Below are 27,430 nucleotides of genomic sequence, written 5' to 3' on the forward strand. Positions count from 1 at the left end.
GACCCTGAACCTGACCTAGAGTCTGACGTCACTAACTACCCAAAATGACGCCCAAGCCCCCCTTCCCACCGAGTAAGCCTCGTGTTGGGAAAGATGGCGCTTGAGCCATCTGTCCACACCCGTGTCCAGAATAACGCCACCTCCCGGTGGGAGGACACTTAGCTAACCACTTAGTGTTGGAGCCAATTAATAATATTGATGGGTGGACATTGACATAACCACTTAACACTTAATCCAATTAATGATGTTTATTTGTTGTTATCTTGATATTCAATGATGATGCAATTTCGCTCTTAAAAGGGTCTGCGAGCCCACTTTTTAATCAGATGCCAATAAATTTCCTCGAAGTTATTTTAACCTGAACTCCGTGTGTCAGTGTGAACTTACGTCTGCGTATACGCAATTTATTCATCTCAGATTTGGACAGGAACAGATAGACATTTAAACATATTTGTTTATTTAAAATAATCTAGAACAAGTCCATAAGTCCTAATAAGACCTCTTATTAAAGGAACACTATAGCGTTAGATATACAAATCTGTTTTTAGTATATATAGTATACAGCACCCCCTTTTTTCCAGAAAAATTAAAGTTTTTTTTTTCCTATTTCCAACACTGACATTAACTCAGCATCGCCCACCTCTCTGCCTCCCGTGACGCCATTGGAGCCTTGGGGACTTGACGTGCATGTGCAGGGAATGCCGTGTGCATCATCAAAAGGCATTTTTCATCAACCAAAAAATTTAAATTATTGGAGAAACCCTGTAAAGTGGCACTGTCCCCCGATGGTGACAATGCCGTTGGTGGTCTGGTGGCTGGAGGGGGGTGGGCAGATAAAGTTGGGTTTACTTACCCGAACCTGTCCCTCACGGGCCGCACCATCTTGATCTGACGGGGTTCTCATAGGTGCCAACGCATGTGCACAGCATTGAGGTCTATGGGGGATTCTGCGAGACACATCCTCCATAGACACAGCCAATTCCCTACAGCCGTCACTTGTGTCAAATTTCTGTGAAATTCCAACACAGTCATAATGAGAATTTCATAAACATCCAATCTCTATAATATAGTCATTTTTCAGTGGGGGAAGGGGGAGGTGACAGTACCACTTTAAATTGACACTTTATCAGAATTTTTTACTAAAGAAAAAATTCCAAGTGAATTTCAATTCAAGGCCAGAGTAGCCAAACTGACAAACAATAGCTGACTTGACTGTCTTGACCTTAAATTAGAAATCAGTTTTAATTCTCGCTTTAATAAATAACCCTGTATATCTCATAACCCCTGCGGCCGAGATAATAATGAGGGATTTTACTACTTTCTCATAATCTGTGCAAATTTCTAATGTTAAAATAGACTACGTCTCTCCCATTGCACACAGCCTTTTATCTTTGGTTAGATGTGTATAAATATTGAGGAAGCGAGAGTTCTCATAATGTGGTGGAATCTCGGTAAAAATAAATTTAGTAGGCCGAGATTACCACGTGGCATGTGTACGTGCATATGCTGACGTATCGATCAGTTGGTTGCACGAGGCAAGATACGATCAGTAGTGTACGGAGCATGTGCAAGAATACAGGATATAGTATTCCCCCTCCTCCATTGTGCTGGACAAGCCATGCGGTCAAACAGGAAGTTAATTCTTATTTGTGTTGATTGGTTAAGAGAATGTGCGGGTGGAGCTTAATATGGGAGGAGTTATATGCCTATATAAGGAGCCTGCACTATTGTCCGGGGCTCAGACTTTGCTGTATTTTGGTGACGCTAGTCCCTCTGAGTCCCGATCGGTGATCCAATAAAGAATCTCTTCCTTCCTGAAGAAACCTGTGTCCATCTCTCTGTGCTTGGCTTCCGTCAGTTTCTCCGGTATCATTTGGTGCATTGGCCGGGAAGCTCATCGTTCAACGGTAGCTGAGAGGCAGAGGCGTGAGACGGTCTATCTTTGCCCACGTTCTCTACGGCTGCACCCCTGAACTTCTGCGTGGACCTCCCTTCGTCTCGGCGCCACTGGTCTGTTGTCCAGGAGATCATCGGCCTCTACGTGAGAAGTGCTGGGGTGTCCCCGTCGATGAGTGTGAACTCAGGTTCAGGAACGAGGAGGTAAGACAACTGCTGTTTTAGACGGCAGGACCCACTAGGGGTATACCGATTGTGCGGTAGGCCCAAAGGGGTTTTGAATCTGTGTATCTGCCCCCTCTGTCGGAGGGAAGGAGCGAAGGCGCACCGCTCGATCGAACGCTCTTTAGTCAGACCGTTTGATTTGGTTAGTCAGGCGGGGCGCTCTGGTGTAAAATAAGCCCTAGCCGGACACCGGTGTCTTGTCTAGACTAGCGTTCTAGGGTGTATATTTTGTTCGCTAGGTCGGAGGGACCGGGAGACTAAGCGGCGTCTGTGTAAATCCGGTTCGCTAGTTCTCATCCTATCTGGGCTAAGTGGGAAGGCGTGTAAATTTGGAACCCACTAGACTTTTGATAGTACGACTAAGAGGCGTCTGTGTAAATTCGGTCCTCTAGCTCGTTGTATAGTGCGACTAAGAGGCGTCTGTGTAAATTCGGTTCTCTAGCTCGCTATATATGTGGTGATTGGGCAGTGTGGCTAACCAAAACGTATGTAGATTGTTTTTAGGTAGTCCATTCAAGGTACTGGCCAATAGTTTAGTTGGGAATTGTAAATGTGTTAGCGATTGTTTAGTAAAGTGTATATCTTGTTAGATAGCGCGAGCTCAGCCGTCTAGCGAGAGTGTTAATAGTGTGTTGCTGTATTATAGTGCACGGTACCATAACCCTGTATATTTACTGACATTGTATAATAAGTACTAATCATTGTCGTCCATTGCATGTTTAACACCATAATCACTAATAATTGTATTGTGACCTTAACTTGTGCTTTGACCTATGCTAACCGTACTGTAACCGCTATTTGTAAAAGACGATGTTACTGGGGTGTGTTATAGACGGGTAATTCGTATATAGAGAATTATAGCGTGGGTGACTGTATAGTTTCGCCAAAGGGCATAATATTGATTATATAGTGACTGGTGTAACAGCTGTGTGTGTACGGGAATTCCCTGAGTGTTTATTGTTATTGTGTACGTTTCACTTGGTAACCGTACCACGTGGTGCTGTTGCCAGAGGAAACGGGTGTGACTGTTGAATAGTACGCGTGTATAGTATTCGTTGTCGACGACGTTCCATTGTTAAGTATGGGTGCGTCGCAGTCAACGATTCCGGATCCCTTAGGTTGTATGGTGAAGAATTTTAAAAAGGGATTCAAAACTTGTGATTTTGGGGTTAAGATGTCTCCTGTACGTTTGGTTACTTTGTGCACTAGGGAGTGGCCTACTTTGGTTGCGGCATGGCCGCCACGTGGCAGTTTGGATCTAACTCTGGTACAGCGCTTACACGTGGCTGTATCAGGTAGGCCTGAACTTTACGGCCAGTTTCCTTATATTGACTGTTGGAGACAGGCCGTAAATGACTCGCCAAAATGGCTCCAGACATGCCACGAGGAGCAGTGTCGCCTCATGGTAGCTAGGACTTGTTCGTCCACTAGGACTGGTGTTAGGCCCATTTTGGACACGCCCCCTGAGTCCGAGATCCCTTTGCCGCCCCCTTACTTTCCGTTAAGAAGAAGTGACGCAAACGCAGGAAGTCCTGCACCCCTCCCCTCATTACCCTCATCCACTTCCGCTTCCTCCTCCAGTACAGGATCCACCCCCCCTCGTACTAAATCTCCCCTTCCGGAACCAGAACCCACCCCCATTAAAAACGAATATCCTGATTTGGCGCCACTTCAGACTTCCGGTCAAGCTTCATCTAGCTCGGCTCGAAGTGTTTTATTTACGACCTTTTCACAAAACCAACCTCCCACATCCCCATACCCTATCTCTCCCCGACCGGAACCCATGACTGACGCCTCTCTACGTAGCCCTATCCAAACCCGACAGTTGACTGGTGCCCAACAATTAAAGCACTATCAGATGCCTCTTCGCCTAAATCCCGGGTCAGCTTATATCGATGCCGCAGGTCAAATGGCACACGCTGACCCAGTCTTCGTATATGTCCCATTTACCACTACCGACCTTTTAAACTGGAAGACCCATAATTCCTCGTATACTGAGAAACCACAAGCCATGACTGATCTGTTCACCTCAATAGTACAGACGCATAATCCGACATGGGCTGATTGCCAGCAGTTACTAATGACTTTATTTAACAATGAGGAAAGGACAAGAATAAATCAAGCAGCCATTAAAGCATTAGAAGATAGAGCCCGTGCTTTGAACCAAGCTAATCCAGCAGCATGGGCCGCAACACATTATCCCAACACTGATCCCGATTGGAACGTAAATGGTGCTGATATGGTTCAACTCAGAGCCTATAGAGACGCTATAATTGCTGGCATGAAAGCCGGAGGAAAGAAAGCCATTAACATGTCGAAGACAGTTGAGGTGATTCAGAAAAGCGATGAAGCGCCCAGTGTCTTTTATGACCGATTATTGGAGGCATACCGCTTGTATACCCCCTTTAATCCGGAAGACGCAGACAATTCCCGAATGGTTAACTCCGCCTTTGTCAGCCAAGCATACGGAGATATTAAGCGCAAGCTACAAAAGTTAGAAGGGTTTGCAGGTATGTCCATCACCCAACTAATGGAGGTAGCTAATAAGGTTTATATGAACAGGGATACAGAAAATAAGAAAGAGGAAGAGCGCAAGATGCGTAAAAAGGCTGATATGCTAGCGGTAGCGATCGCAGGCGTAGATAGACGGGGCCCAGATAGGAGCGATAGTAGATGGAATGAGGAACCTCTAAGTAAAAATCAGTGCGCTTACTGTAGGGAAGAAGGGCATTGGAGAAATGAGTGCCCGCGAAGGGAACAGTCTGAGAGAGACAGACCTAGGACAGGTTATGGAAACTTTAGAGGCAGAGCGAGAGGTAGAGGAGGCCCCGGAGGGAGTAATGGTTATAGAGGGAGTAATGGGAACAGAGGAAGTGTTAGGGAAGACAGGTATATTCCAGCAGCGCAAAGGTCCCGCGATAGAGAAGGTAGGGACTTCGTAGGATTGGCTGACACGGTCATGGAGGACTATTGATACCGACCGGGCTCCATCCCCCTTGGTCGAGCGGAGCCTATGGTCGATGTATCAATAGGGGGGAAAAGGAGTGCGTTCATGATCGACACTGGTGCTGAACATTCAGTGGTGACTAATCTAGTTGCTCCTCCATCTGGAAGGACTATTACTGTGATAGGAGCAACTGGAAGAAGTGCTGAAAGACCGGTTCTTAAAAGTCGACTCTGTACATTGGGAGGCCACGTAGTAAAACACCAATTCCTTTATATGCCTGAATGTCCAGTCCAATTGCTGGGACGTGATATGCTATCAAAATTACAAGCGCAGATTACGTTCCTACCAAATGGAACAACATCTTTAAAGTTTAATGGACCCTCAGGTATTATGACTTTATCCGTACCAAAGGAAGAAGAGTGGCGACTTTATACAGCGTTGACTAGCCAAAACCCTAGGAGTGATGAAACATTGTTTAACATACCAGGAGTTTGGGCAGAGAACAACCCACCAGGACTGGCCCGCAATATTCCACCTATAAAAATTGAACTGAAACTTGGGGTTTATCCAGTGAGCCTAAGACAATACCACATCCCACAGAAGGCTAAGAAGAACATCCAATCCTATCTGGATAAATTCATACGGTATGGTATCCTAAAATTCTGTACTTCCCCCTGGAACACCCCATTGCTGCCTGTTCAAAAGCCCGGTACAGATGAGTATCGACCTGTGCAGGACTTAAGAGCAGTCAATGATGCGGTTGTTAGTATACATCCAGTTGTACCCAATCCATATAACCTGCTTGCTTTAATTCCGGGCGGGGCTACTTACTTCACAGTCTTAGATCTCAAAGATGCCTTCTTTTGCCTCCGAATTGCCGCAGAAAGTCAATGTATTTTCGCTTTCCAATGGGAGAACGCTGTAACGGGCTCAAAACGCCAAATGACTTGGACAAGACTGCCCCAAGGGTTTAAGAATTCACCTACCCTATTTGGTTCAGCCCTAAGTCAAGATCTATTGGATTTCGAGTCCATCCCAGGAGAGTGTGTCTTGTTACAATATGTAGATGACTTGTTGATAGCAGCAGTTACAAAAGAAATCTGTCAGCAAGCAACGCACGATCTACTACACATTCTCTGGAAGGCAGGATACAAGGTGTCTAGAAAGAAGGCTCAGTTGTGTTTGCCAACTGTCAAGTATCTGGGATTCCATATCTCTGAAGGTCAAAGGATTATGGGGCCAGAGAGAAAAGAAGCTGTCTGCCAAATACCAATACCCAAGAATAGAAGACAAGTGCGAGAATTCTTGGGGGCAGCAGGCTTCTGTAGGATATGGATTCCCAGCTATGCGATACTAGCAAAACCTCTGTACGCAGCCATCAAAGGTTCAGAGCACGACCCCTTCTTATGGACCCAAGAACAGCAAACGGCATTTGAAGATGTGAAGAAGGCTTTGATGAATGCCCCAGCATTAGGTCTACCTGATCACACACGACCATTCTACTTATATGTACACGAGCAAAGAAGAATGGCTGTGGGAGTATTGACACAGTACTTGGGATCATGGCAAAGACCTGTTGCCTACATGTCTAAGCAACTGGATGCAGTGGCCAGCGGACTTCCACCTTGTCTAAGAGCCGTAGCTGCAGCCGCCCTGCTAGTAGCTGAAGCCGATAAACTCACTCTGGGTCAAGAACTTTATGTACGAGTCCCACATGCAGTACAGACGTTGTTGGATTACAAAGGAAATCATTGGTTTAGTAATAGCCGTATGACCAAGTATCAAGCAATGTTGTGTGAAAATCCAAGAGTGCATTTAGAGACTGTAAATACCTTAAATCCAGCTACCCTTTTGCCACAACCTACTGAAAGTCAACATGATTGTTTGGAAGTAATGGATGAAGTATTTTCAAGTAGACCAGATCTTCGTGATTTTCCCATCCAGAACCCCGATGTTCAATATTATACCGACGGCAGTAGTTATGTGAAAGAAGGGATCCGCTATGCAGGATATGCAGTGACAACAATAGACAAGGTGATAGAAGCTCGGCCACTGGCAAAAGGAACATCAGCACAAAAGGCAGAATTAATAGCACTAACACGAGCGTTACAATTGGCTGAAGGTTTAAGAGTGAATATCTATACGGACTCTAAGTATGCGTTCTTAACCACTCATGCCCACGGAGCTTTGTATAAAGAAAGAGGACTACTGAATTCAGAAGGCAAAGAAATCAAATACGCAGCCGAAATCCTACAACTATTGGAAGCAGTGTGGGAGCCGAAAGAAGTCGGTATCATACATTGTCGAGCGCATCTGAGAGGAGATGGTGATGTAACCAAGGGAAATCGGATGGCAGATAGTGCAGCTAAGCGTGCTGCTGAATCAGGAAGACAGGAGTATGTGGGGCATATAGCTGCTCTTATACCAACTCCACTGTCCCAATGGACTCCAGTTTATACAGCTCAAGAAGAGGAGTGGTTAAAGACTGAACCGGGAAAGTATTTGGAGAACAAGTGGTATCAGCTAGAAGATGGAAGAATAGTCATACCAGCATCACTAGCGGTAGAAATTGTCCAAAATTATCACAACGGGACACATTCTGGGAGAGATAGTACTGAAGAATCTCTCAGGAAACATTTCTACATACCAAGATTGTCCAACTTGACTCAGGCCATTGTACGCAGATGTGTAACGTGTGCTAAGAATAATGCAAGACAAGGACCAGTAAAGCCACCAGGAGTCCAGTTTATGGGGGGACTCCCCATGTCCGATCTACAAATAGACTTTACAGTGATGCCTAAATCGGGTGGACATCGTTACCTGCTGGTAATTGTGTGCACCTATTCAGGCTGGGTAGAAGCATGTCCTACTCGTACAGAAAAAGCAGGAGAAGTTGTGAGATTCCTGCTACGAGAAATAATACCTCGATATGGACTACCCTGTTCTATAGGATCGGACAATGGTCCAGCTTTTGTTCACCAGTGCCTACAACAACTGACTCATATGCTTGGTATAAAGTGGAGGCTTCATACTGCATATAGACCCCAGAGTTCTGGTAAGGTAGAGAGAATGAATAGAACTATAAAGAACCAGTTGGCTAAAATGTGTCAGGAAACCCAACTTAAGTGGAACGTTCTCTTACCTATAGCTCTATTGCGAATCCGCAGTACCCCTACCAGAAGGATGGGCCTCTCTCCTTTTGATATTATGTATGGGCGACCACCTCCCGTACTTGGTAACTTAAGGGGGGATTTGAGTCAGTTGGGAGAAGGAATTACCCGGCAGCAGGTTGTAGAGTTGGGTAAGACTATGGAGGAGGTACAGAAATGGGTACAAGATAGATTACCTGTGAATATTTATCCCCCTGTTCATAGTTATCATCCAGGAGACCAAGTGTGGATTAAAGAGTGGAATAATGTACCGTTAGGGCCCAAGTGGAGAGGTCCTTATGTTGTTCTTTTGTCTACCCCTACAGCGATAAAAGTAGCCGAAGTGACTCCGTGGATACATCACTCCAGGGTTAAGCCAGCAGCAGTCGATTCTTGGCAAGTTACAGCAGATCCAGAGAATCCCTGCAAGATCCGGTTGAAACGCACTACACAGTCGGAGTAACGAGGAATTATTGTGGATTACAAATTTTATTGTTACAGGTGTGAGTGAGAAGGCCATAATAAAGCCTGTCCGCTTACCATCACATAGTGTATAAGCCAGGAAAGTCTCGAAGGGACACCTGTGAAGACGAGCAGAACTCCATTCCCTGCAGCCCTCACATCCTGGAAGCTGAGGTTCCATCGCACGGACGAAGACTGAGGATGACGGCGAAAGATGTGCTTTTTATTGTGTTTATTTACATGTGTTTTTATATTCAGGAAGGTAGAGGTACCGACACTCCTAGCTGTGAGGTATGCATTAAGACTACGAGAACAGGTAACCATATTTCCCAAACCCTAATTTGGCATTCACAATACGAGTGTAAAGGAGATGTATCGAGATGTAGATACTTAAATATAGATTATAGTGTGTGCCATTTAGGAGTAGGAGAACCTAAGTGCTTCAGTCCAGAGTATCAACCTCGTACAATTTGGTTGACTCTCAGGAATGGAGATCCTCAGGGGACCCTAATTAATAAGACGGTGTTAGAATCCGTACATTCTTCGGGTGTTCTGCTATTTGATGCGTGTAAAGCGATATCGAGTGGTAGAAAGCCGTGGAATGTATGTGGGGATCTTAGATGGGAGAGGACGTATGGGTCTAATGATAAATACATTTGTCCCAGTAGCAAAAATAAATATGTGAGTCCTAGATGCCCAAATAAAGACTATAACTTTTGTCCATATTGGTCTTGTGTGGGGTGGGCGACTTGGGGACAGACAGTAGACAAAGACATGATAGTGACTAAGTTGCCGACTAGCCCATATTGTAAGTCTATGGAATGCAACCCAGTCCATATACTTATTAATAACCCCGACAAGTTCTTAGATAAGTATGGAAATTTATTTGGGTTTCAGATATACGGGACGGGTTTAGATCCTGGGACATTATTGTTTATAGGAATAGAGACTGATACGGTATCCTCCCAGACTCATCAAGTATACCATTCCTTTTACGAAGAGATGAGTATAGATAATAAGATCCCCCATAATGCTAAAAACCTGTTCATCGATCTAGCTGAAAGTATTGCCGGTAGTCTTAATGTTACCAACTGCTATGTGTGTGGAGGTACTAACATGGGAGACCAATGGCCTTGGGAAGCAAAGGAGGTAATGTCCGGTTCTGAGGCAGTTGACCAATTAATATCTACACAAGCCGATTATCATATGAGTGTTAGAGGTAAATCTGAGTGGAGATTAAAGACCTCCATCATAGGTTATGTTTGCATAGCAAGGAAAGGAATAATGTATAACACTTCTGTAGGAGAATTAACTTGTCTAGGGCAAAAAGCTTATGATGATGATACAAAGAATACAACTTGGTGGTCGGCTTCAAATGTCTCAGAACCATCTAACCCGTTTGCTAGATACGCCAATTTAAAGGACGTGTGGTTTGATCTATCCATCACATCAACCTGGAGAGCCCCAGCAAATTTGTACTGGATCTGTGGTAAGAAAGCCTATTCGGAGTTGCCACAGGACTGGGAAGGGGCATGTGTGTTGGGTATGCTCAAACCATCCTTCTTCTTGTTACCAATTGAAACAGGTGAGACTTTAGGTGTTAAAGTGTATGATGTGAATCATAGGAAGAAAAGGGGACCCATAGAGATAGGCACCTGGGAAGATAATGAATGGCCTCCCCAGCGTATCATAGACTATTATGGGCCAGCCACGTGGGCTGAGGATGGTACTTTTGGTTATAGAACCCCTATTTATATGCTCAACCGTATTATAAGATTACAGGCGGTGGTTGAGATTATCACAAATGAGACATCACAAGCGCTCAATCTTCTAGCGAAGCATAACACCAGGATGAGGACAGCAGTCTACCAAAATAGATTAGCCTTGGATTACCTTTTGGCAGTAGAGGGAGGTGTATGTGGGAAGTTTAACCTAAGCAATTGCTGTCTTCAAATAGACGACGAAGGGCAAGCAATAGCTGAGCTTACTAGCCATATGGTTAAACTAGCGCATGTGCCTACTCAGGTATGGAAAGGGTACAATCCAAGTAGTTGGTTTGGTAGCTGGTATGAGTGGTTTGGAGGGCTTAAGGCAGTGGTAGGTGGAGTCCTACTGATTTTACTGTTGTGTCTACTCCTACCGTGTCTTATACCCTTAGTAGTTAGGTCTGTGCAAAGCCTGATAGGAAGTATAGCAGAGAGGAAGGCTGCTGCACAGATAATGGCGATATATAAGTATAAGGCTCTAGATCAAGGAGAACCAATGCAGGAAGATGAGTGTTAAAAGATTCACATCATAAGATAAGTCTGGTCTGGTTCAAGGTAACTTGCGGTGTAAGCAAAACTAAGGTTATGTGATGCCTCAAGTAATTGTAAAATATCAAGAGGCATCAAAGGGGGGAATGTGGTGGAATCTCGGTAAAAATAAATTTAGTAGGCCGAGATTACCACGTGGCATGTGTACGTGCATATGCTGACGTATCGATCAGTTGGTTGCACGAGGCAAGATACGATCAGTAGTGTACGGAGCATGTGCAAGAATACAGGATATAGTATTCCCCCTCCTCCATTGTGCTGGACAAGCCATGCGGTCAAACAGGAAGTTAATTCTTATTTGTGTTGATTGGTTAAGAGAATGTGCGGGTGGAGCTTAATATGGGAGGAGTTATATGCCTATATAAGGAGCCTGCACTATTGTCCGGGGCTCAGACTTTGCTGTATTTTGGTGACGCTAGTCCCTCTGAGTCCCGATCGGTGATCCAATAAAGAATCTCTTCCTTCCTGAAGAAACCTGTGTCCATCTCTCTGTGCTTGGCTTCCGTCAGTTTCTCCGGTATCAATAACTTGCTGGTAGTACAAAAGTGTTTTGTTTTTTTTCACAAAAAAGCAGAGTGACTCCATTCAAGGTCTCGTTGACCCATAACCACACCGATCAGCTGTGGTTATATGGTGCTTAGAAAGTCTATTTAATATATTAGTAAAATGAATATATTTGTACGCACAATACATACATTTACACGCTTCATAAACTCACATATATATATATATATATAGATAGATAGATAGATAGATAGATAGATACACACAATAGCCACAAACGACAGTCATTCTTTCACGCACAAACACGTGTGAGAATGTAGATCAGAACATGCCATTTATTTCCTTCATGAAAATACATGAATGAAATCACTGTGCAATCTATTGGAAACATTATTTTTTTTATCCTAAACTAAACTGTTCATGGTTGTACCTTAGGACATACAACATACAAACACTGTGCGGTAAAGATGATTAGAATTGTAAAAATGGAAGGCTAAACAATGTTATTCGTTTTCGATTTTTTTTTGTGTGAGAACCTGAGAATGATTTGCCTACAGCTGTCTGAGGTTTGAATACATTACTAAACACCTGCTAGGTGTAGTTCATAATGCACTGTATGAGGTGATTTTGATCATGCGTGTGATAACTGCTTAGGAACATTTGAGATGTGAGATATTATCTGCATTGTAGATAGAACTCTGAAGAATAAAAAGATCTCCCAGTAGAATACTGAGTGTTCCATTCTACCCTGCTTCAAATATTATAAAATAGATCAATAAACAGTAGTAGATGCTGTGTGTTTTGTAGCAGCCATCTTGTGAGCTGTAAAAAAGTTTAGGGATTAAAGAGGGAAAGTTGTGGAGAGAGGGGCCATGTTCAGCATTCACACAACCCCCCCTCTCTGTCCTGCTTGTTGATAGGCCAGGCAGGTGCAGCAGGAGGCGGCCCCTTTAAGAACCTGCCAGGGATCTGTACCGGGTGTAAAGGGAGAGGTTCACCGGAAGAAAAGCCAGAGGGGGAATAGGGAGGGAAGGTGAACTGGCTGCAGACTGGCAGAGAGTTACAGACTCTGAATGGGGGAGAGGAAGTAAAAAGGAGGAGGGGTGCACAGTGCTGAGAGTGTGAGGGACAGCGAGAGTGCAGAGACCTAGGAGAGACAGAGAGAGCGCAGGGACCTAGGAGAGACAGAGAGAGTGCAGGGACCTAGGAGAGACAGACAGTGCAGGAGAGTGCAGGGACCTAGGAGAGACAGACAGAGTGCAGGGACCTAAGAGAGGCAGACATTGCAGAAGAGACAGAGATAGTGCAGGGACCTAGGAGAGACAGTCAGTAGAGTACAGGAGAGACAGAGTTCAGGGACCTAGGAGAGACAGAGAGAGTGCAAGGACCTAGGATAGACAGAGTGCAGGGACCTATGAGAGACAGAGAGAGTGCAGGGACCTAAGAGAGACAGACATTGCAGAAGATACAGAGAGAGTGCAGGGACCTAGGAGAGACAGACAGTACAGTACAGGAGAGACAGAGTTCAGGGACCTAGGAGAGACAGGCAGTGCAGGAGAGACAGAGAGAGTGTAGGGACCTAGGAGAGATAGGCAGTGCAGGAGAGACAGAGAGAGTGCAAGGACCTAGGATAGACAGAGTGCAGGGACCTATGATAGACAGAGAGTACAGTACAGGAGAGACAGACAGAGTGCAGGGACCTAGGAGAGGCAGACAGTGTATGAGAGACAGTGCAGAGTGCAGGGGAGAGAGACTGCTTTGACCTAGGACAGAGACAGACAGTTCGGGATCTAGGAAAGACAACGTGCATAGACAGGCAGACAGCATGAGAGAGGCAGGCTGGGCAGAGTGAGACATGGGAATAATAATAGGAAGACAGTGCTGATGGTGGGATGGGCAGAGTGGAGGGGGCCTGGAAGAGACACACAGAGTGTAAAAACCAATAACAGAAAGTTCAGGGATCTTGATCAGGTTGGCTGAGAGTGTAGGGATCTTGGGGAAATAGAGTGCATGAATCAAGGGGACAGAGTGTAGAGATCTGGGAGAGAGTGAGTGGGATAAGAAAGAGACAGGTTGAAATTAGTACAGGGATCTGGAAGAGACAGGCTGAACAGAGTGCAGGGGTTTGTGAGAGACAGGAAGAGTAGAGTGCATGGACCCAGGAAAAAGACAGATAGTGCAGGGGTCTGAGAGAAGTTGAGAGGTAATGCAGGCATCTAGAGAGACATGGAAATAGTGCTGTTATCAGGGAGAGACTGATGAGAACTGGAAGTGACAGAGTGCATGGGTCAGAGACAGACAGAGTGCAGTCATCTGGGAATGAGACAGTGCAGGTACTCTGAGGGATTGGCAGGTCTCGTAGAGAGTGCAGATATCAGAGTGCAGGGTTGTGATACAGGGAGTGACAGTGGGAGGTCTCTCAGAGAGTGCAGGTATCAGACAGTCAGAGTGCAGTTCTCTGATAGAGGGAGTGACAGTGAGAGGTCTCTCAGAGAGTGCAGGTATCAGAGTGCAGTGCTCTGATAGAGGGAGTGACAGTGGGAGGTCTCTCAGAGAGTGCAGGTACCAGACAGTAAGAGTGCAGTGCTCTGATAGAGGGAGTGACAGTGGGAGGTCTCTCAGAGAGTGCAGGTATCAGACAGTCAGAGTGCAGTGCTCTGATAGAGGGAGTGACAGTGGGAGGTCTCTCAGAGAGTGCAGGTATCAGACAGTCAGAGTGCAGTGCTCTGATAGAGGGAGTGACAGTGGGAGGTCTCTCAGAGAGTGCAGGTATCAGACAGTCAGAGTGCAGTGCTCTGATAGAGGGAGTGACAGTGGGAGGTCTCTCAGAGAGTGCAGGTATCAGACAGTCAGAGTGCAGTGCTCTGATAGAGGGAGTGACAGTGCGAGTCTCTCAGAGAGTGCAGGTATCAGACAGTCAGAGTGCAGTGCTCTGATAGAGGGAGTGACAGTGGGAGGTCTCTCAGAGAGTGCAGGTATCAGACAGTCAGAGTGCAGTGCTCTGATAGAGGGAGTGACAGTGCGAGTCTCTCAGAGAGTGCAGGTATCAGACAGTCAGAGTGCAGTGCTCTGATAGAGGGAGTGACAGTGGGAGGTCTCTCAGAGAGTGCTCGGGGCGGGCAGTCTCTCAGGAGGTGGGCATTGTTGGACTCCCAGCCCGGACCAGGCAGATCAGCACCAGGGACAGGACCGGGGCCGAGCCGTGTTAGAGCCGGGCCGAGGATGAGGGCGCTGCCGGTGCTCCTGCTGCTCGGGACGGTCCGCTCCGGACTGGGCTTTAACGTGGACACCCGCTTCCCGCTGGTAAAACAGGCTGGCATCTCCGGGGGCATGTTCGGCTTCTCAGTGTCCCTGCACCAGCAGACCGAGGGAGAGAGACGGTACCTGTGAGTACTCTGGGGGGACTGGGAGTAATGGGAGGGGGCATCGAGTACCTGGGAGTAATGTGAGGGACTGGGAGTAATGTGAGTGGACATGGAGTATCTGGGAGTAATGTGAGGGACTGGGAGTAATGTGAGAAACTAGGAGTAATGGGAGGGGGCATCGAGTACCTGGGAGTAATGTGAGAAACTGGGAGTAATGTGAGTGGACATAGAGTACCTGGGAGTAATGTGAGGGACTGGGAGTAATGTGAGTGGACATGGAGTATCTGGGAGTAATGTGAGAAACTGGGAGTAATGTGAGTGGACATAGAGTACCTGGGAGTAATGTGAGGGACTGGGAGTAATGTGAGGGACTGGGAGTAATGTGAGTGGACATGGAGTATCTGGGAGTAATGTGAGAAACTGGGAGTAATGTGAGGGGGCATCGAGTACCTGTGAGTAATGTGAGGGACTGGGAGTAATGGGAGGGGGCATCGAGTACCTGGGAGTAATGTGAGGGGGCATCGAGTACCTGGGAGTAATGTGAGGGGGCATCGAGTACCTGGGAGTAATGTGAGGGACAGGGAGTATCTGGGAGTAATGTGAGGGACTGGGAGTAATGTGAGGGACTGGGAGTAATGTGGGAAACTGGGAGTAATGTGAGTGGACATAGAGTACCTGGGAGTAATGTGAGGGGGCATCGAGTACCTGGGAGTAATGTGAGGGACAGGGAGTATCTGGGAGTAATGTGAGGGACTGGGAGTAATGTGTGGGACAGGGAGTACCTGGGAGTAATGTGAGCAACATGGAGTACCTGGGAGTAATGTGAGGGGACATGGATTAATGTGAGGGGACATGGAGTAATGTTAGGGGACATGGTGTACCTGGGAGTAATGTGAGGGGACATGGAGTACCTGGGTGTAATATGAGGGGACATGGTGTACCTGGGAGTAATGTGAGAGCTCAAAGAGTATCTGGGAGTAATGTGAGGGGACATGGAGTAATGTTAGGGAACAAGGCTTACCTGGGAGTAATATGATGGGACATGGAGTAACTGGGAGTAATGTGAGGGGACATGGAGTACCTGGGAGTAATGTGAGGGACTGGGAGTAATGTGAGGGACAGGGAGTACCTGGGAGTAATGTGAGCAACATGGAGTACCTGGGAGTAATGTGAGGGGACATGGATTAATGTGAGGGGACATGGAGTAATGTTAGGGGACATGGTGTACCTGGGAGTAATGTGAGGGGACATGGAGTACCTGGGTGTAATATGAGGGGACATGGTGTACCTGGGAGTAATGTGAGAGCTCATAGAGTATCTGGGAGTAATGTGAGGGGACATGGAGTAATGTTAGGGAACAAGGCTTACCTGGGAGTAATATGATGGGACATGGAGTAACTGGGAGTAATGTGAGGGGACATGGAGTACCTGGGAGTAATGTGAGAGCTCATAGAGTACCTGGGAGTAATGTCAGGGGACATGGAGTAATGTGAGGGGACATGGTGTACCTGGGAGTAATGTTAGGGGACATGGTGTACCTGGGAGTAATATGAGGGGACATTGTGTACCTGGGTGTAATATGAGGGGACATGGTGTACCTGGGAGTAATATGAGGGGACATGGTGTACCTGGGTGTAATATGAGGGGACATGGTGTACCTGGGAGTAATATGAGGCGACATGGTGTACCTGGGAGTAATATGAGGGGACATGGAGTTCTTGGGACTTGGGAGTGATGTCAAGGGACGTGGTATACCTGGGAGCATTGTAAGGGTACATGGAGTAGTACTTAAGAGTACTGTGCGTGGACTGGGGGTACATGAAAGTAATGTGAGTGGCACTAGGAGTACAGTGGAGCAATGAATGGGTTACTAGTTGGTAACTGGGAGTAATCTGAGTGAACATGGGTAGCTAGGAGTAATGTGACATGTGAGTGGCACTAGGGGATACCTGGGAATAATGTGAGGACACGAGGTATCTGGCTGTAATTTGTGTTGCACCAAATGTGTCAGGAAGTAATCAGAGAGGACAAGGGGTACCTGGAAGTAATGTGAGAGGACAGGGAGCTCCTAGGCGTAATCTGAGGGGGACATGGGTTAGTAGGAAGTAGTATGTGAGTGGGGACCTGTGAGTAATGGTAGTGGGATCCATGGTACCTGGGAGTAATATGAGTGACACTGAGGCTTACCTTGAAGTAATGTGAGTGGTTCAAGGGGTACCTGTGAATAATGATCGTGGGATTCTGTGTACTTGTGCAGAGGTCTGGGACAAGTACCTGGGAGCAATGTGAGTGAAAAAGGTGGCGGTGGGGGTAACGTTGAATAAATTGAAGGAAGCATGGCTACTTTAAAGCATTATTTTATTTCGGAGTGTATTAGGTAAGTGCGGGTACCTAAAAGTGATACGAGTACACAGAATAGTGTGGGTAATGGGGACAAATGAGGGTAAAGTGTTTAAGAATGGTACATATGCCTACTATGATTAATGTGGCTCTAATATTATTATAGGAAAATTACTGAATGGGCTGGTGAGCAGAATTACCTCTTCTAGTGGTCATATTAACTCAAAGTAATGTGAGGATTCTATCAGTGGGTAAAATGAAGGGGCAGAAAATAATGGACAGGAAATGAAGAAAAAATTCATGAAAACTATTGGAAAGGACTAGAGAGGGGTTAAGTGGTGATACATGTACATACTGAGTAACAGGTGCTATATAGAAGCTTGAGAATTCAGAGAGAGTGTGTGTGTTTTTAAAGATTCCATTAAGAACATGTGGTAACTATAATGGGTAGCAACGGGTGCCTTGCAAATCTTTGCTAGGGATGTGTGATGTGATACTTAATATGAATGTATAGAGGCTGTTCTGGTTTGAGGTAAAGCAGATGCGATTTTAAAAGGACTTTGGAAACAGCTGAGAAGTGATAATGAATGCTTGTCGGTTAAGAAGTTTCTAATTGATAACTTACGGTAGTAAAGAATTGAAAAATAAATTATAATTTGCTGGTTACTTCTATATAGGATGTGCTACATTAGGTACACTCCCAGGGCAGGTATTATTGACTAAATATTACTGCGTATTATATGTGAACAAATGTTGGGAAGTGATGGGAAGATAACTGGACAATTCAACCCAAAATTTGACATTGGTTCCAAGAAAACAGCCAGAAATTCATAAAAATTATAGTGGTAAAACCCTCGCAGAGCATTATACTTTATTATTATTACTATTATTTTATTATTTATATAGCGCCATCAAATTCCGTAGCGCTGTACAATGGGATTCTATAACACAGTAACGTTGCTTCTAAATATAAACATGATTGCAAACAAAGCTAATTGATATTCTGAATGTATTCTCTTGACTGATGTTTCTCTGGTTTATTTATGGATCCGTGTTATTCAAGCCTCTCCCTTTGGAGACTTTAGTAAATGAATTTGATATAATGGATCAACACTTTGATTTCTTGTAGAGTACAGATCTGTGATGTCCTGCAGATTTCTTTATTTTTTTATTAAAACATTTTTGCCAATCTTAGAAGTGAACGCTCTGCTTGGTAAGGCCCGAAAAAATGGTGTATTGTTTATATGCACCTTTTATTTAAGAAGGACTTTCAAGGTCTTTCTTGCTGCGTTCTAGCAGGAGAAGGGTTAACTGAGTCATTTCTCTTTGGTATGTGACTGAGGATTTTTTTTTCTGAGAAGGCATCTTGCCGCAGAGAGGTTAATGCACTGATGTCTGCTTTTCCCTTGGCAAGAGAAAAGTTGATTAAGTGATGGTGGGTAGACCTCTGATTCAGGCCTAATGGAGCTACAGTGTCCCAGCCTCTGGCATAAGTGGAGTTAATCAGTAAGGTTCTGTAGTTCTTGGCCCTGAGAGAGGCCAGTGTTCTGCAGAGCTATCGGTCTCTCCTCCCGCCCCTCTCCATTCATCTCACCTGCAGATAAGTTGGAGGGAATTTTTTTATACCTTTGCAGGGCGGGGTGTGCAAACAGGTATGCATGTACTCTGCCCATTCACACACGCACTGATACACAGCTGAGTACATGTAGAGTTGTAAACGTGAGACCAGGCCTAGCTCTAGCTGGCATATGTCTGGGTCAAAACTGAACCTGGCACCCTTCCAAGTGTAAAATCACCAATATCATATGAGTCTCTACAGTATATGTGCAAGATTCATTCACTTAATCAGGAATCATGTAGAAATGACAAGGGGTATACACATTTTAGGCCAATTTTGATTTATTTTCCAACCCCGTTACATTCAAGCTAGCTCAACTATTTTGGCAAAACATTAGCAATTCCTTGGTCAGTGCTTCACAATTCAAACTTTGTCAAATAGACACTAACTGCATACTTTTAAATTAGCCTACTTATGGCTAAATGATGGAGCTTAAATTGCTACTGCTGCTACTAGGTTATATATAAGGTCATAGTAAAGCAAAGTATAATCATAATTCTATGTGTTCTCACTATATAATATGTTAATTAACTTAGAACCGACTCATCGTTCCCCATTTAACATGACATTTATGGGCTACAATCATATATAACTCATCTGTGCTTAATATTTAACTAATCTGTCCAGATTAGAGTATGATAGCTCGTAGGAATTTATTTGTATCCTTGGGCAAAGAGATTTATCAAAAATTAGCTTTTTTTCCCACTTAATAGCATAATGATTAGTGTACAGTATGTTTAATGTATACCTGCCTGTATTGGTGGGCTTAGGATGAGTGTAGTGGATGTAGGTGTGTGTGAGCTTAACTTCCATTTCCTGTAACACATTCCAGAAATTCCTAGGTGTACATACACGACTCCTCCCTACCTCACCTCTCAGTATAGTCATACCTTGGGGGAACAAAATTCCTTGATACTGTCTTACAGCTATATAGAATTTCTACGGTAAACGCTGCATGTACAGAGAACTGGCTTCATTCTGTGAATAGGAGATTATGGTGACATTTATTAATTTCTAAACACTTAGTGAGATTCCTCTCCAGCTAAAACTCTAATGTTACTCTATGGAGATAGCTGACAATGAATTGCAGTGGAATTTTCTCATTCAGTGCAGTCTTTATAAACGTAACATTCTAATTCTCGGTCCATTAAAATGAATGAAAGCAATGCTTAATTTAATCCCTATTGACTTCAGTGCTGACTAGACAATAAATTTCACAGCACAGCCAGGAGTGGGTGCATAGTTTCCTCTGTCCAGTGATCCCACTACTGGTCGTTAAGCATGGCAGACCACACAGACGGCTGTCCTTCTGCAATTATCCTTCTCATTCATTCTTTTTATTCAGGTTCTCTGCATCATATTCAGGGGGATTTTTTCAACCTGTATAATTTCATGAGTTGTAGAAGTTGTGCTTCTAGAATTTTTTTTTTTTTTTTTTTTAATTCTTTATTTTGGTTGTGCATATAAGTAACAAGCATAAACAATGTGCCACAATAGCACGCAGTCAGGTCACATCAGTGGATCATATTGGGCATTGAGTGAAGTGCACATTATTTAATTATTTACAGAGACTTGAAGGCTATAGTAACAACTGTCAGACTGATATTTATGTCTAGACTTCCACTTAGCGTTAACTAGCAGTAGAAACACGTTATGATTTTGTGTGGGGAGGAAAGGTATTGGCAAACAGTGTTACTGGTATATCTCGCTTTGTGGGTGTGTGGAGAAAGCAGTGTGTACTGTGGTTTGATATCACAGATTAAGTGATCTGGGTGTACTCGTGGGTTGCCATTACCTGACGCCCAGTGGGGGTGTAAAACGGCTAACGGTCCGCCTGCGCGTATCGGGGTGTCTTACTGAGTGTGGGGGGGGGGGGGTCGTCTTCAGTCCATGTAAAGTTGGGGCACTGGGCGTGCGCTGTACCTACGAGGGGTTAGCCTGTGAATAGGGGTATGTGCCTTGCATATGAGAGTAGGGCTACTACGGAGGTTCTTGTCAGGGCACGCAGCCGTGGGGGTTAAGTGGTGTCGGTCAGTGTTGTTGGCCTCTAGGGGGTGATGTTCCAGTCAGCTCCCCAAGCTCCCGAGGGGAGAGCGGTACCTCCGGGCCCCACCTGTACCAGAACGTTGTGCCTTATTAATGTGTCCCTTGTCTATGTGTGGGAAACCAGGAGACTATCTGAAGGTTACTCGGGGGAGAAGGGGGGGGGGGGTAGGTCATTGGTCGTGGTTCCTCTCTCCTGTCCCCTGTTCACGTGAACGCTATTCCTATGCCTGTCCGATGAAGGAGGCCTTGTATAACATCTAAAATAACAATAGAGTAGAGAGGCGAAAATAGATAAAAACAAAACTGAACATAAAAATGTAAAATAACATATGAAAGGATAATTATAGCCTTAAGGCTTCCGCTGTTGGAGTGGCCACCAGTCCTAGTGGGTTGGCATCAGCCGGGTGTCCGTGGCTAATCAGGTGGTCACCGCAACATAGGCATCTGGCCTTGTTTCCCGGGGCACAAATGGGAGTACTGTGTCCAGATTTCAGGTGTGGGCTGCCGGGGCCGCGGTGTGCGGTGTGGCTGATTTCAGAGCGTCCCTAGACAGTCCCAAAGCTGGCAACAGATTTTTCGCTTCCTTCAAGTCCCGGATAGGGTGTGTAGCGGTGCCGTGTTGGACCTCCAAAGTGTGTTGCATTCTCCACCGGTACAGGATGCCTTTGTCTCGGAGCAGGGTCGTGAAGGCCTGCAGCGATCTTCTCCAAGCCATGGTGTATCCTGAAAGGTCTGTGTAGAATGAGAGCTGCATACCTTCAAAGGCGTAGGGCGTGTGGTTCCGGACGGCTCCCATAACTGCCGATCTGTCTTTGCTGCTCTGGAATTTCACCAGGAGGTCTCGTGGTGCTGAGCTCGGTGCTTTCGTCGATTTTTGCAGGCGGAAGATCCCCTCCAGGCCCACCTGTTTTGCCTGCCTGGGTGGTAGTAGTGCTGTGAGGAGGCGCCGCAGCAGGTGAGGTGTCTCCGTCTCCGGAATCTCTTCTGGTATACCTCTTATCTTGAGGTTGAGGCTGCACCTTTGGTCCTCTGCCACCGCCATCTTTTGGTCTGTTTTTGCCTGGTGTGCCTGCAGATCCAGTACAGCCCTCTGAAGTTGGGTTGTTTGTTGGGTGTTTTTGCAGGCATCGCTTTCTAGAACCTCCATACGGTCCGTTAGGCCTCGAATCTCTTGTCGGATTTGGACCATATCGGTCTGTATATTCCGTCTGAGTTCTGCCAGGAGCCCTCTCATTATAGCCGTCGTTACCGGGGCAGAGTCTGGCGGAGAGCTGGAGGGTGCGGTGGTTTGTGGTTCCACTGTTTTTCCCTCTGTTAGTCTTAGGCAGTAGTCCTCCGCTATATCTGTGTCTGCGTCTGAGCAGTCGGCCATCTTGGGCCCCGCTCCACTTCGGGCCTGGCGCCACAGATCGCCGATATTCATGCCCATGTGCGGTTTATCTGATTTTTGTTTTTTAGTTTTCTTCCCCATGGCTTGTGGGTCAGGGCTTGGGGTGATTCTCCGGCGGTTTGGGGTGGTGGAAACCCAATTTCGCGGCTATTAGGGTGTTTGTCTGCTCGGAGCTTCAGGAACATGCGGCCGCTCGGTTCAGTGGCTTGGCTCCGCCCCTCTGCTTCTAGAATTTTTAACTCCGCTTGTCATATCGCAGAAGCTCTGAAGTTCTGCCAATCTCTGAACCCTTCTCCAGGAAGCCAGCCATAAGTAAATGGAATGGCTGAAGAAGGAGCCACCGAACCACCAAATTAAATGAACACTATAGCATTAGGAATACAAGACTGCATTCCTAACACTATAGAGCCCCTGTGCCTTGATATATCCACCCCATCAAAGGTGCAATAATAATTAAGACAGTGACGCTTTTACCTACATTTTTCCATGGCCAAAGCTCCCTCTGTGCTGATCATCTCTCTGCCTCCCGTGACACCATCGAGTAGGCATGGCCTACGGAGTATATTCGTATATTCTAGTATATTCCCAACGGAGTATATTCAAAGCAAGGTCTAGTTACCAGTGGGGTACCTCAGGGATCTGTACTCGTTAATATTTTTATTAGTGATATTGCAGAAGGTCTTGATGGTAAGGTATGTCTTTTTGCTGATGGTACCAAAATTTGCAACAGGGTTGATGTTCCAGGAGGGATAAGCCAAATGGCAAATGATGTAGAAAAATCAGGAAAATGGTCAGATACACCACTGCGCATGACATAGTAGTAAGGACAGATTGGTGTAAAAATTAAAATGAAATAAAATTGATGCCTTTACAAGTCAGCTATGCCATGAATGCTAAATTTGTAGCTGGTTCCTCTATAGTGATGGCAAAGAACTTAAGTAAATCCATTAATGAATTAATAAATGATAAATTAACGAATTTGCCAGAACAATGTATATAGATGAATGTTTATTCTTTTGCAGGACTCAAAAAACTACTACCCAGGTCTGAAGGTTAATTGCCCCTGGAATCCTAGAGAGTCTATGTCATATTTACCAGGGATTAAGTTTCACTCTCCAATGTCTAGTGGGCGATTTTGTACAGCCCCACTCTGTAACTATATATATATATATATATATTTTTTTTATGTCTGGTGCTGTTTTTTTTAGCCTTTTTCCGGGTTATTCACTAAAGTGCGACAGTGTCGGAAATTCAAAGTGAATTTCAGAGTCTAGGCCACAATAGCTGATTGGACAAAAAAAAAAAAATCACTTTGAATTCCCGACCATTCAGACATTAGACAATTACTCTGACAGTTTATAAGTGGGTTACTAATCCTTGTTAAAGTGCTTTTACATTAGTCAATAAAAAACACCAGACCGGCTTCCAGACCGATATTCTGCAACATGATTTAGTACCTTTTAAGATATTTGTGCATACATTATTTGCCTTTTGTGCTTTTCCCAGCATGCGTCTGGTCTCCTGTTTCTGATTGGTTGTACATTTGACATGTTTTGGAGTCTTTATTCCTCTTTGTTATAGCTGGAGAGAGTTTATGTGTACACGATTCAACAGACAGTGATCTTATGAGCCAGGCTGAAATCTTATAACATGTTTGTTAAAAAATCTACTTTCACAGTATGTGGTCGAAAGACGCTCAGCTTAGTGACTTTATTAAATGTCAAACCAACATATAACTTGATTTGTATATATTTTATTGACAAGTGACAGGCTGTGTAGGGTGGAAGAGCCTATGTTAAGATTCCTCGAAACATACGCTGCAGTGTTCATTTGACTGTATGGTGTAGATGTAAATTTCCGTGATATAAACCCTACAATATATGCAATATTTTTCACGAGATTGTACTGTGATGAGTAGAGATTCCAGCAGACAAGCTAAAACTTGCTCCCTACTGGCTATCTAAGGTTGAATGAAACAGTTACGCTCCCCCTACTCCCCTCACTCCCCTGCTGTTTGACTGGTTATCATTTGTGATATGTTGGCATTCCTCAATAATACTTAAAGGGACACTATAGTCACCAGAACAACCACAGCTTAAGCACTGTCTTTTCGGTGATATCTTACTGCATTCTGTATACAGAATTCTGCTCCTTTGCTCAGAATAATGTGATAACAATGTTATATACAATGCATTAACATTTAGCATCATTTAAAAAGGTTGTTGCACCACATAGACACTATGAGGTATAATGATAGTATACTTTAAATCTGTTGTTGTAATGGGGAAGAGTCTTAAGAAAACCCATCCCCCATTTTTATTTAAAAATCTGAAAGTTTTGCGCTTGGAATGTTTGAGTTGGGAACATTAAATAGTGTAGGACGAGCCCAACTCATTTCTGTTGACAGAGATGCTCTGCTAGCTGTATAGCAAGAGAGCACACACAGCTGTTTAGACACTAATTTTGAGGCCTCAGTACAATTCCCACCTCTGGAATTTGCTTTGATCTACATAACTAAGAAAATAATTAGATATTGAACTAATTACCTAGTGGAATATGTAATGAGCAAACCATGATTTTTTATTTATTTTTTTAGCACTTGCAGGTGTGTTTTTTCATTTGGGCAATTTTATATATTATTTGCAGTCGGGGGAACAATAAGCCAAGCTATACTAGTGGTGGTATAAGTTGGTTATGGTGTGCCGAAACCGATGTTCGGGTAGACCTGTGAAAGCGGACCCATTAAGTGGAATGCTTAATAAAGGGAGCGGTGGTTGGATTAAACCAGGAGGTCTCGGCCCAGCGCAAGGGGTGGCTTGTGAATTTATAGGCCTGGTAAACCCTCACACATATTCTGCCAGTCTGCTTAATGTGCACAGAAGACTCTTGGAAATCTCTGTCCAAATTCATGTTAAATTCAGACTATTGTGAAGGCTATTTAACAGTTGGATGGATTGACTAGGTAGGCAGACGAATGTCTCTAAATTTTTATTTTTTTTATTTTGCAATGTTGTAGCTTGTTCAGTGGAAACTTGTCTAACCATTCCACATCCCAAGTAGCATTACACTACTATAAATTCAGTTTTTGAACGAAAGCAAATAATAGCCCCAGGCCTGAATTTACATGACTTTTATTTCAAAAGGTATGTAACAGAAGCTCACTGCCATGTGAGAGGTAATGGGATTTGTGATGTAATTCGGCACATGTTTGCACAGTAGTATACGACCTGGGCAAAGCAGGGAGTGGAGACAGGATATGAGTGGCAAACCGCTGACATCCTAAATTTATTTATTAATGTTTTAGGATATTTCCTGTTCATATACCATTCTCTGATAAATAAATTTAAGCCAAATATTTACATTTATAGCTTAAAGATAGTGGAGGCATGATTTAATGTTACAATATTTCAACAGATATAAAAAAGAACCAACAAGGGTAACTATTGAGTTGTTATTTTGTTTGGTTAATATATTTTATATAAAAGGCGATGCATGAAATAAGCAAAGCAAGTAAAAAGATACATCGACACAGAGCCAGTCAAACAAGGGCCAGACCACTTGTTCAGTTGTAGTTGAAAACCATTCCATTAGCATATCACACTGGACCAACTCAAGAGACGTGCCAGGGTTGAAATCTCATATTGGTTACCTATGCATATGAGTTACGGCAGCTTTAGACATAGTTTCAAGTCCTAAGCTGCTAGCCCTAAGCTGCTAGCTGCTAGCCAAGCTTAAATATTGAATTTTTATTCAATAATGGTTAGTGGGCAAGAGGAGATTTTAAACTTTGTACAAGACAATTTTATTGACATAAGTCTAAAATGTAAATCAGATGTGGGGCCACTTCATCATTGTTTCGAGAGGAGTACCTGCCAAACTTTGGTTATTATGCCTACTGGAGGCTGAAAAAAATCTCTTATTCCAGGGATGCGTAGCCTCAGCTCTAGGACGAATCTGATATGGTAAAGGCACAAGTAACCTAATGCTTGTTTGGGACATCCTTTCCCATAAGGCAGGCTATTAAGCATTGGTCTATCTGTTTATAATACATTTTCATTTTGGCTTATATACTTTGAACGACTTTCTAGTAGAGATGGTAAAGACTCCATGACTAGACGTGATTTTTGAGTGGGCATGCATTTTTAAGCAGTGATTCGGCCTATATAGGACTTTTTCCAGGAGCATTCAGCATCTTCTTTAATTGAATTCAAATCCTATTTCTCTGTGTTTAACTATTTTCAAAATTAGAGAGGCACGTAATGGAGTGCTCACTCATTTGGCTCTCACTGGGTAAAAATGCCCTGTGTACGCTGAAGATGCTTTTTTTTACTGTTCTTTGGACGGACAATCTTGCTTGGGACTGAGCCATTTTATCTTCTTAAAATCATCTTTGAAAAAACTTCTGGTTTCATTTATCTGTGTATTTTAATCTCATTTACCTGTGGTATCCTCTTTTATAACTTCTCCTATGCGGTGCTGTCACACTGTATGCCGTCCAAAGCCTCTATAAAAAATATCAGAGCAGGAATGAGACACAGGCAATCTGATACATCACTTAAAGGAACATTCTAAGCACCATAACAAACGATGGTAAAAGAGTTATACTGTCACAATCTCCCTGCACATAGTTGCTTGTGATTATAGTAATATGAAATTATTACTGTCGGCTAAAAGTCTGTCCCTTCTACCTTTGATCTCAACTGAAAACGTTTTAGTTCTGTCTCTGATACCCAAATCTGTACACTTTCTCAGTATAGCATATACACATGGTGGTACACAACCATGCAAGTCCCAACCTTCCTTGAACAATAACTCTCTGTGTACAGTTCTGTTGATATAGTTCAGGTAACTGCAATATGGTGGTTGGAACTTTGTATAAGAACCAGGAGATGCAATGAAAGGCTTCTGATTGGTGGAGCCACTTCCTGGTTTGGCTTTTTGTTGCTACAGATTGCCTGTGCAAGTGCAGAATCTTTAGGAATGTTAAAGGTAAATATAATATATTTTTTTCTATTATTATTATTTAAATCAATTTGTGTGTCCCTTTAACACAGCGATCTGCCAAAAAGCTTGTTTAATCTTTATATAAAATTATATATTTCCTGGAATATAGGTGGACTGTGCACAATCCAGCCCTGGCAAAACGTTTTTTTCTGTCTTAGTCGTGACATCA

General features: G+C 44.2%; 1 protein-coding gene across 2 annotated transcripts in view; it reads left to right on the top strand.

Moving 5' to 3' along the window:
- Positions 1–12,540: 12,540 nt before the first annotated feature.
- Positions 12,541–27,430, top strand: part of ITGA3 (integrin subunit alpha 3) — a 71,322-nt gene continuing 56,432 nt past the window's right edge. Inside the window, exons 1-2 of one of the 2 annotated variants that reach the window (XM_063459273.1) lie at positions 12,541–13,951; positions 13,995–14,884. In XM_063459273.1, coding sequence (XP_063315343.1) covers positions 14,721–14,884 — 164 coding nt within the window. In that variant the 5' untranslated portion in view covers positions 12,541–13,951; positions 13,995–14,720. Of the gene's footprint in view, positions 13,952–13,994; positions 14,885–27,430 lie in introns of those variants that run through there. The other variant, XM_063459272.1, reaches the window with a different exon arrangement.

Source organism: Pelobates fuscus, chromosome 6, assembly GCF_036172605.1.
Source record: "Pelobates fuscus isolate aPelFus1 chromosome 6, aPelFus1.pri, whole genome shotgun sequence".
Classification (NCBI taxonomy): Eukaryota; Metazoa; Chordata; class Amphibia; order Anura; family Pelobatidae; genus Pelobates; species Pelobates fuscus.